This window comes from Pyrus communis, chromosome 6 (assembly GCF_963583255.1).
Source record: "Pyrus communis chromosome 6, drPyrComm1.1, whole genome shotgun sequence".
Taxonomy (NCBI): Eukaryota; Viridiplantae; Streptophyta; class Magnoliopsida; order Rosales; family Rosaceae; genus Pyrus; species Pyrus communis.
The window spans coordinates 27,760,813-27,771,350 of record NC_084808.1 but is presented as its reverse complement, the minus strand read 5'-3'; the positions used below and the strand labels follow the sequence as shown (position 1 = coordinate 27,771,350).

The following is a 10,538-nucleotide window of genomic DNA, read 5'->3' as shown; positions in this document are numbered from 1 at the left end:
GAACAATGATCCCTCAACTAAAAATTCATGATCATTAGCCCCTTAATTTCTCAAAATGTGCAATTATGGTCATTTTCGTCACATCAGTTAGAACTTTCAACAAAATGAGTCATGTTGAAATAATCAATATTTTTAAGGGACTATTACTCTAATTGTGTTAAATTGAGGATCATTTTTTCAATTGGGTTTAAAATGAGAGACCATTTATTCAATTAGGTGAAAGTTTAGTGACTATTTCTACAATTTTCTCATTTAGTTTTCCAAATTTGCCTATTCATTCAGCCTGAAGTACATGGTATGTGACTTATTTTGTTGAACGTTTCAATGGAATTAATGAAAAAGACGATATATGCACATTTTAATGAATTAAAGACCAATAATCATGCATTTTAATTGAAAAATCATTACTTTAAAGCTAAAATTAAAGAAGCATTGTTAGAATTTTTGTCGACAAAAACAATTGAACTGCTATAGAAGTACATAAGCTTACCAAACGATCGAAACTAGTTCTGAGAGCAACTCTAGCGTGGGAGCCCTCCCCCCAGGCTATTCACTATTCAATCCACCCTGGTGAACAGTAACTGCCCTTAATGAATAATAATCGCCTTTTACATCTCCACCGTTACACTTCAATAGCCCTGGCAATAGGCAATAAAATATTAGTTTTTTTTTATTTATAAAATAATACAAAATAATTTTAATTGTAATTTCGGATGAGGTTTTTAATCATTCTCGTTGCGCCACGTGTCATTATCCGAAGTATTATTAAATAATACAAAATAATTTTAATTGTAATTTCGGATAAGATTTTTAATCGTTCTCGATGCACCACGTGTCATTATCCGAAGTATTATTAAATAATACAAAATAATTTTATTTGTAATTTCGAATAAGATTTTTAATCGTTATTGTTGCGCCACTTGTCATAAAATCCGAAAGACAATTATTGGGGATAGATTTCCAATAAGATTTTTAATCATACTCGTTGCGCCACATGTTATTATCTGAAAATACAATTATTGGTGATGGATTTCTGATAAGATTATTAACCAATCACGTCGCGCCACATGTCATAATCTGTTTTACAATCTTTGAGGATAGATTTCCATCAGATTTTTAGCGAATGACGGCATGCCACATGGCATTATCTACAACCTAATCCTTTCTGAATCCTCCATATAATCCACCATCCATGCTCACAAATCTCACACCAATTTTCTCAAGATCTCTATCATTATTCATAGTTTCTGCTTCCTTCTTCACAAAAATCTCTATCATTATTCATAGTTTCTGCTTCTTTCTTACAATGTCTTCTTCTTCCTCAAGGATGATGTGGGAACTCGATCAAGAAGAGAAAGAATTGTTTAACCAATCAGAATGAATGTTCAATCTCTAGGTGGCAAAAAATGAGAGGGAAGAGGGTGAGGAGCATAAAAGGAGAGATGACGAAGCAAGAATGGGCAGAGCCTCACATTCCTGTCGAGTCATCCAAGCTGTGACTCAAATTTGCAAGCCCAACCGTTCCGGAAACCTTGATAGAAGTAGGCAACGACGAGGTTCAGAACTTTTGGACGATTATTTTGTCCATAATAGTGCATTCTCTGATATGTACTTTAGACGTCGTTTTAGAATGGAACGACATTTGCTCAACAAAATCATGATTACTGTTTGCAACCATGATTCTTACTTTGTGCAAAAGAATGATGCTTTTGGTGTTATGGTTCTCCTTCCTCAGCAAAAAATGACTGCTGCTTTGCAGATGCTTGCATATGGAGCATCTGCAGACCAAGTGGATGAGATAACGAGGATGGGGAAATCAACCATTCTTGAGTCCCTTATGAGGTTTTGCGGAGCAATAGAATCTATCTACACTGCAGAGTACCTCCGGAAACCTACAAACATGGACTTGCAAGGGCTTCTGAAGAAGGCCGAGATGCGTGGTTTTCCTGGGATGATTGGAAGCATTGATTGTATGCACTGGATGTGGAAAAATTGTCCAAGTGCATGGCAAGGCGCTTATGGGACAGAAAAAGAGCAAAAAGTATCATTTTAGAAGCGGTGACATCTTTTGATACATGGATTTGACACGCCTTTTTCGGTGTTCCGGGAGCTCAAAATGACCTCAACATCCTTGCCCAATCCCCAATGTTCAACGATGTCTTGCAAGGAAATGCACCAAAAGTCACGTATGAGGTCAACGGACGTATGTACGACAGGCCATACTAATAACTGACGGTATTTACCCAATATGGTCAACATTTGTCAAAACAGTGCCACGTCCGCGAAGTGCAAAGGAAAAACACTTTGCAAGCTGTCAAGAGGGGTGCATGAATGATCTGGAGCGTTATTTCGATATCCTCCAAGCTCGCGAGGCGATCGTCAGGGGTGCTGCCATATTGTTTGATGTAGAGTCGCTTCGATCCATCGTGATGACGTGCATCATTCTTCAAAACATGATTGTGGAAGATAAGTACGATTATGAAGCCCTTGATGAATATGAGCTAGATACGATGAACAATTTAAGAACACGTATATATTGTGCCCATGACGCCACCGATGAGCCCGTGCAACATGAGCCATTACAAAGGGATGGACGTTACAATGAAATGGTCATTCAATGATATACTGCATTTCAAATGCCAGACATGCACAATGCCCGACAAATTGACTTGATAGAGCACCAATGGGCATTAAAACAAGCTGAAGATAATTAAGTTCATTTAGTGTGTTTTTTATTATTTGGTATGTTTATGTAATTTTATTTGGTGTGTTTTATTATTTGGTATGTTTATGTAATTTTTTTTAGTTCAGCTTTAGTGAGTTTTTTATTATTCGGTATGCTTATGTAATTTTATTTGGTGTGTTTTTATCATTTGAATAAATATTCTCTTAGTATAAATAACTTACCAAATTCATTTGAATAAATATTCAATAAATTGAAAACAACATAAAGGACTATATTCAATAAATAATAAATTAAAACCCAAAGTGATTGGAAAATTATGGGCTCTGATTACAAAAACTACTCTATTCATCATCACTTAACCAATTTGTGATGCTAGGATGATCTTCTCTTGTGGTGCTAGGACCATCTTGACTTGCTCTCGCTTTTCTTGCACACCTCCTTCGCACCACGTCCGCTTTCTCTGACTTCCAAAAAAATTTAGAATTTGGAGACTTCCCTTCTAAAGGCGTGTTCATAATCTCACGATCTCGTTGAGCCCGTATTTCTTCTCTAACATGTTCCCTTTCTTGCCTAAGTAGCTCTCTTTCTCTCACATTAGCCTGAAATTCTCTCTTAATAGCTGCAGCTTTTGCGTCCTCTCTAGCCTTATCAACCTCATATTTCGCCATTTACCTCGCCAAAGTCAATTCACCTTGGCGAGTAAGTTTTTCCATGAACTTTGCATAATCATTCTTGGAAGCACTCCTTTTTCTCTTTGAAGCCTTCTTACCTTGAGACCTAATTGGATAACGGGTCAAACCCGACGCTTGTTCAGGGAGGGGCGTTTCGGGCACTTCTTCTGCATCATCTTCATGAACATGCGAGCCATGATCGGGTGTAGAGTGTAGAGGGCTGCTGCTCATGAAAACTTCTGGACCGATAGGCACAACTCTAAATTTAGGACAATCTTTAACAATATTCCAACATTCCGACCAGTTGAATGATTTATTTTTGCTTTTGGTTTTGGCACCGTACCAAACTTGTGCTTGAAGTTCCTACACAATGCGGGAGAATAAATAATTATAATGAAAATAGGTAACAACTAAATAATACAAACAAATAATTATAATGTAAGTAGGTAACAAATAAATAATACAAACAAATAATTATAATGTAAATTTGGGTATAGCACAAACAAATAAATAATATATTGTTATATGATCCGAGTAATTTTCCCCACTTCGAATATTAATACTAGCTTGTGCCAAGGCGTCTCTCCACGTACTAAATGATTGACTAAGTAATTTTCAACGACTGGACATCGATTCTTTGGTTATTTTCCCACCAATTTTCTCAAGATAATTGGTATGAATAAGACTCTACATTTCTCGCAACTGCATCTCATTACCCATAAGAGAACGATGAGTAACTTCAACCCAGCTAGTACACAACGCAACATCATCAAGAAGTGACCAATTCGTACCTGCATCAGTAGTCATTTTGTTGAAAAAAAATGGATTGAAACTTTGAGAGAAAGAAAGGAATGTGATTGAAAGTTGTTGAGAAAATATGAATTTGTAGTGTAAGGAAGATGATAATGAGAAGGTATTTATAGAAAAGTAAAAACTATTTTTTTAAAACAAAATTTAGATTTTTTTTCGAATTTTTTATAATTTTTTACAATTTTTTATAATTTTTATTCAACTAATTAATCTCTGCAGTTGGATATAAAAAAATTTGAATTCCAACACTCCAGATTATGCCACGTGTCACAACGGTAACTTTTCTCAATTTTAAAACAATTTTTTATTTTATTTATTTATTTATAAAGCATATTAATATCGATTGTTGATCTCAGATTGAACGGTGGATATTAAATAAGATTTTTTTTTATTTTTTTTACTGTTGAGATCGAATGGTCCAAGTTAAAGAATTGTTAAGATCGAATGGACCGTGGGAAGCCACGTGGCTTCCCAACGGTAACATTTGAATCTGAAAAAGTGGGCTGATTTTTCTGAAACTGTATTGGCGACGCGCCTGACAGAAAAAAAAAAAAATAAAAGGCCTGATGCCAGCCTGACATCAGCCCTAGCGTCACATCCATTCAGGATCTCGAGCTGGCAATTCTTCACAAGTCCAAAGTTCGGGCCTCCACCTCCACCCGGACTCCTTCACGCTGGAGCCGATCCACAGGACCTCGGGCCCCTTTACTCTGGCCTGTACCCCGAGCAATCCACCACGGTGGAGTTGCTCTGAGAGTCCGTTATTTTAACGAAAAAAAAAAAGAAGGGGAAACTGCAAGGGAAAGAAGACGCAAGTGAGTTGGCTTTGGGTCTCCTGTCCATCTCCCTCATGCTCTCCCCATCTCTCTCTCACGGGAAAATGGTACAAAACCCTAATTTAATATTTTCTTTCTGCCTCCTTTGGATTAGATCAAAAACCTATTTTCCAATCCCCTGACCTGTTCGCCATAGAATTCTCATCCCCTCTTCATTCCCCGAGATCAGAAAAGGAGAGAGCGATCCAATACCACTTTGAATTGCGCGCTTCGGCGACCAAAAGTTGCAATTTTATCATTGTTTTTTCAATCCGTTTCTTTCATGATTAGACCAACTCAGCTGCTTCGGAGGAGATTGCTCTAATTTCCAGATTGTAAAGTCGAATTTTCTTTAGAGAGAGAGAGAGAGAGAGAGAGAGAGAGAGAGATGGGGACGAATTCGAAATTGGAAGGGACGTCGGCGGCAGCCATACGGCGGGACCCCTATGAGGTGCTGAGCGTTTCGAGGGATTCGACTGATCAGGAGATTAAAACCGCTTACAGAAAGCTTGCTCTCAAGTGAGTTCAATTCCCTTGGTTTGTTTAATTCAAATATTCTGTTTTATTCATGATTATTGTAAGTTTAGTGTTTGGTTTCAGCTCAGTGAGGAATTAGGATATTATTATTACGATCGAGATTATGGGCAAGAGTGACATATATTCAAACCCGAGCTTTCGAACATATGCCGAAAATGTGGTATATAGTCCTGTGCAGCCATTGTGCTTGGAGTTGATCTTCGCCATTGTAGCTGTTTTAATAATGTGTATATCGTAGAGACTTTTTTTTTTCCGGTAACAAGTGGGAATTGAGCTGCCTTACCGTGTTTTCAATCCATTCTGCGGGATCTGTCAGTATCTACTGGTTAAAAATGGAACTAGAATTATTTAGAAATATATACTTTATGCAGAAAGAATCGGTATGTCCATGCTGTATTTTCTTGACAGATCAAAAATGGAACTAGAATTATTTAGAAATGTGTACTTTATGCAGAAAGAATCGGTATGTCCATGCTGTATTTTCTGTATAGTGCCCCATGCATGTGTGTAAGTATCTATGTCAACGCCTCAAAGATAATGAACAATCTTGAATGCCAAGTGAATTTTGGTATCAGCATATTTGATTGTTACTTGGTGCCCAAATGCTCCCTTCCCCGCTCTCTCTCACTCATAAATCTTACGCTTTCCCCTTGATAGATGTATAACAACCCCATTTCATGAAAACAACAATGATTCTGCGCAATATTTCCTTGTTTTTCTTGTTTCACGTATTTTTATTGTGTATGGTCATTGTAATGTGATGAAAGTACACATGAGTGTTCATTCAGTGTGATGTTAATAACTAGAATGCTATTGTGAGACATATTTTACGTACAATCTTGTTTTGAACCAAATTATGAAAAGGTATCATCCAGACAAGAATACCAACAATCCTGAAGCTTCAGAACATTTCAAGGAGGTTGCATTTTCGTATAGCATCTTGTCCGATCCAGAGAAGAGGAGGCAGTACGACAATGCAGGGTTTGAGGTGCTTTTCTAATTTAGCTCACTATTCTATACCATCCCTCTCCATAAACCCACAATAAACATATGTACTGCTGAGTAGATGCTTGATTCCATTTGTTTGTGTCTACTGTGTAATTTTAAAGATTGCGTCAGTCAATACTTCTATTCATATTTGATCGTTGTAAATTACATTTCATTTGTCTACATGGAGTTTCAATTTTAATTATTTATGTTCCACTGTTCTTTGAAAATATAGACCTCTTTGGAATTTATGCCACTTTCTAATGTCTTAATAATGTTGCCATAGATCTGTTCTTATCAGTTCTAAATTTGTTCAGGCTCTTGATGCTGATGCCATGGACATGGAAATTGACTTGTCAAACCTGGGGACTGTCAATACAATGTTTGCTGCTTTGTTCAGGTAATACATTGTTAGATATATGTGTGGGTTTCGATTCATTGTCCTTTGATATTCATTTTATTTGTTTATAGCAAGTTGGGTGTTCCTATCAAGACGACAATTTCCGCCAATGTACTTGAAGAAGCTCTTAATGGTACAGTTACAGTCAAACCTCTCCCGATTGGAACTTCAGTTAGTGGAAAGGTGCTGTTTCTTTCGTATCACTATGAAACAATAGTGGATTTGGCGCATCTTTTACACATTTTGTGGTTTGCTGCAGGTGGAGAAACAGTGTGCTCACTTTTTTGGTGTAACAATCAGTGAGCAACAAGCTGAATCTGGGATTGTAGTTAGAGTTACTTCAACTGCACAAAGCAAATTTAAGGTGCATATATATAATATATATTTATTTATTTTACTGAATTAGGTCCTTTTCTACATCCTGTTGATGATGATGTACCTGAAGCATCTATCTTTGTGTTTTATGCACTCAATTTATCTGCTTTGTTAATATTAGTCGGACAATACTTACATTTCAATCAAACCATTGTGATGTGCAGTTACTTTATTTTGAGCAAGATGCCAATGGTGGTTATGGTTTAGCCTTACAGGTACTTCTTATTATTCTCCGATGCTTCTCCATCTCATTTCTTATTGATAATCATGTTTGAACTCCGCTGGAGTAAATTGCGTGAAATCATTTTAGATTTAAACATCAACGGTTGGCTTCTACTTGTCTGCTCTATAGTGTGCCAACCATACACCTGCACACACAACTTGAGCGAATCTAGTGATCACCAAACCTCCTTTGAACCTGTTATGAACAGTAATTTTAACCAGATGATGGTCTTGTCATGAACATTCTCCCCATGTTTGACTGAAGCAATGTATGTTCAAGTACGTAAAGCCTTTTAAGAAAACTTACGAGAAAAGAGAAACTTTGGAATAATACACCATCACTCTCTGTTTCTAAGATAGATAATATCGATAAAGTGTCACTCTGCATTATTCTTCTTTGCATTTTATCCAGACCAGTCTGTTGATTTCACATCTAATTTATAAGCTATTTCAATTTTTGTGCGTTCTAATTTGCTTTGTTATAGCAAGTCGCAATTCAATATTATATCATTGTTTCTTTTCTTTTCATGACTGGATTAGTATTAATTACTACGTATTTGTTTTGTCAATACCAGCTATGTTCTAACTCGTGGCACTTGCACGTGGATGTAGTAAATATGAAGTTATTGCTTCTCTGTGCAGGAAGATAGTGAGAAGACAGGCAAAATAACATCTGCAGGGATGTATTTTCTGCATTTTCAAGTATACAGAATGGATTCCACTTTGAATGCGGTATGCAGGACATTGATTTTTCTCCTCTTAGAATTTGTTCCCTGCTGTTTCTGTATGGGCCTGAGAAGTGGTTATTTAGTAGATTTCTATTTATGGCTCAAAATGGTGTTGTATGTTTGTAATGGTGCAGTTGGCTATGGCAAAGGACCCTGAAGCTGCTTTTTTTAAGAGGTTGGAAGGTCTTCAACCCTGTGAGGTCTCACAACTAAAAGCTGGCACCCATATATTCGCTGTTTATGGTCTGAACTTTGATTTGGTCCCTTATTCTTTTGCTTTCTGGGGTTAACTCCGTCATAAATCGTTGGTCATCCTGTTGTTTAACCTCCACTTACATTTCTTCAGGAGACAATTTTTTTAAGACTGCTACCTATACGATTGAGGCACTTTGTATAAGGTCTTACGAGGATACGACGGAGAAGCTTAAAGAGATTGAGGTTCAGATTTTGAGAAAGAGAAATGAACTTCGTCAATTTGAGACAGAGTACAGGAAGGTATTGATCTGGATTTTCCTGGCTGTGGCTTTTAATAGGAATTGATCATGTTTGTCTTTAAAAGTTTTCTGCAATGTTATGTAGGCACTGCAACGCTTTCAAGAAGTGACCAACAGATACACCCAAGAAAAGCAATCTGTAAGTTTTGGTCGTGCATTGTTCTCATCGTTTGTTGTACACTGCTAAGCATGGATGCACGCACAAACATACTCATTATTAACATGAAATTCTAAGTAGTACGCGTGAACTTCTTTTATGCTTATTTTCTTTACCGAGTCAAGATTCTAGGCCAGGTTTTGGGTTTCAGTTAAAAGAAAAAAACCACAATGAAGTTTGATGGTAGTGTCTAAGCGGGATCCCAGATATCAATTTGAGCAAAGCATTACTTTTAGAATAATGCGTAGCAGCCTTCCCCTCATCAGCACAATCTGTCGAGTACTTTCAGACTCCGTGATCTGATGTGGTTGGCTAGTAAAGTTCACCCTCCCAGCCGGTCTGGTTTACCCAATCCTCACTAGCTGATCTGGTTTTAATGGAATTTGAGGGACTTAGTCTCTGGGTCTAAAGTTCACCCCTATTTGTTTTAATCAATGGAAGACTTTGTCGCTCTCATCTCATATCTAAACTATATCCCTCCCTTCCGTATTTATTTTCTGATTGGATCTTATCATTCTGCTTAATCAGGTAGATGAGCTGCTGAAACAGAGAGACAATATCCATTCTTCTTTCACCATCACCAAGCCAAACAATATTATCGTGGGTGGTGGTAGTGGTACGACTAATGGCAGCACTAGCAAAAATTCTGGCGAGGATTCAAATGCGGAGAGCCCAATGGAAGACGGAGGCTCTGACGGGAAGGATAAGTCGGGTAAAAAGAAATGGTTCAATCTTAACCTCAAAGGATCAGATAAAAAACTTGGTTGAGAATCTGTCTGTGTGGATTATTTTTTATTATTTGAGATGTTTCAATATCCATTCGTGCTAATGCTTGCGCCGTTCGGTTGCATAGAGGCTTGTCTTGTATTGTCTTGTCTTTGAAATTTTTCTCTCATAGGTTGCCCCGTTGTTGTTCTTGTTGTCATATGTTGTAATTTTGCTTCTGTAAAACGTGCCAGTTAGAAAATGCATCTGTATAAATATCATAATGTTCGAGTTTCTCGTGAATTATCCATGTTTATGCACCATTTCATTTCAAAAACAGTTCTGATGCCACAGATTTTCGGTTTTGCTCGTCTCATCCGATATTTTTCAGTGTAACTGGCATACCATCATGTAGTATTAGTAACAATTCTCTTATTTTATACACGTTAATCTATTTATTAATATTATATCTTAATTCATGACACATGAACTCTCTCATTTCAATCATAACATGTTTTGTGTACGAACAAATACAATCATAAATTGAAATTTTCAACACCACAATGTTCGTCCTTCTGGGGTTAATTCTCTCAATGGAGAATCAAGCGAATGTCATTTTTCGAGCAAATCAAGAGAAAAGGGAGAACCAGGCGTAGACGGGCCATCAAAGTATGGGGAGTGCCACTATTGCTTTCATTGTTCTACTAGTGCAAGTCTCGCTTATGATGATGGGAATCCAGATCTCCATCTCCGGAAACATATGATGATAGGTAAAAATATTTCCAATGCATATTGCAAGCCCATTGAGATTTGGAGAACAGCGTTGAGGAAGTAGTGGTCCATATGGGCCGTATGAGTTGCGAGTAAGAATTTGGGCCCTCTATTAGAATACCCACAATGGGAAGGAAAAATTTAATAAAAATTGCGTTTAATAATTTGTTTTCCATAAAA

General features: G+C 37.1%; 2 protein-coding genes across 2 annotated transcripts; both read left to right on the top strand.

Moving 5' to 3' along the window:
- The first annotated feature begins 1,741 nt into the window (after positions 1–1,741).
- On the top strand, positions 1,742–2,621 carry LOC137736365 (uncharacterized). The gene is made up of 2 exons (XM_068475647.1): positions 1,742–1,970; positions 2,272–2,621. The coding sequence occupies exons 1-2, from the start codon at positions 1,742–1,744 to the stop codon at positions 2,619–2,621; spliced, it is 579 nt and encodes a 192-aa protein (XP_068331748.1).
- A 2,290-nt stretch (positions 2,622–4,911) lies between these two features.
- LOC137736933 (chaperone protein dnaJ 15-like) lies at positions 4,912–9,922 on the top strand. The gene is made up of 11 exons (XM_068476259.1): positions 4,912–5,501; positions 6,384–6,507; positions 6,824–6,906; positions 6,978–7,089; positions 7,166–7,270; positions 7,446–7,496; positions 8,146–8,235; positions 8,366–8,474; positions 8,578–8,726; positions 8,811–8,864; positions 9,411–9,922. Exons 1-11 carry the CDS (start codon positions 5,371–5,373, stop codon positions 9,648–9,650), a joined length of 1,248 nt encoding a protein of 415 aa, XP_068332360.1. The 5' UTR covers positions 4,912–5,370; the 3' UTR covers positions 9,651–9,922.
- Positions 9,923–10,538: the final 616 nt, after the last annotated feature.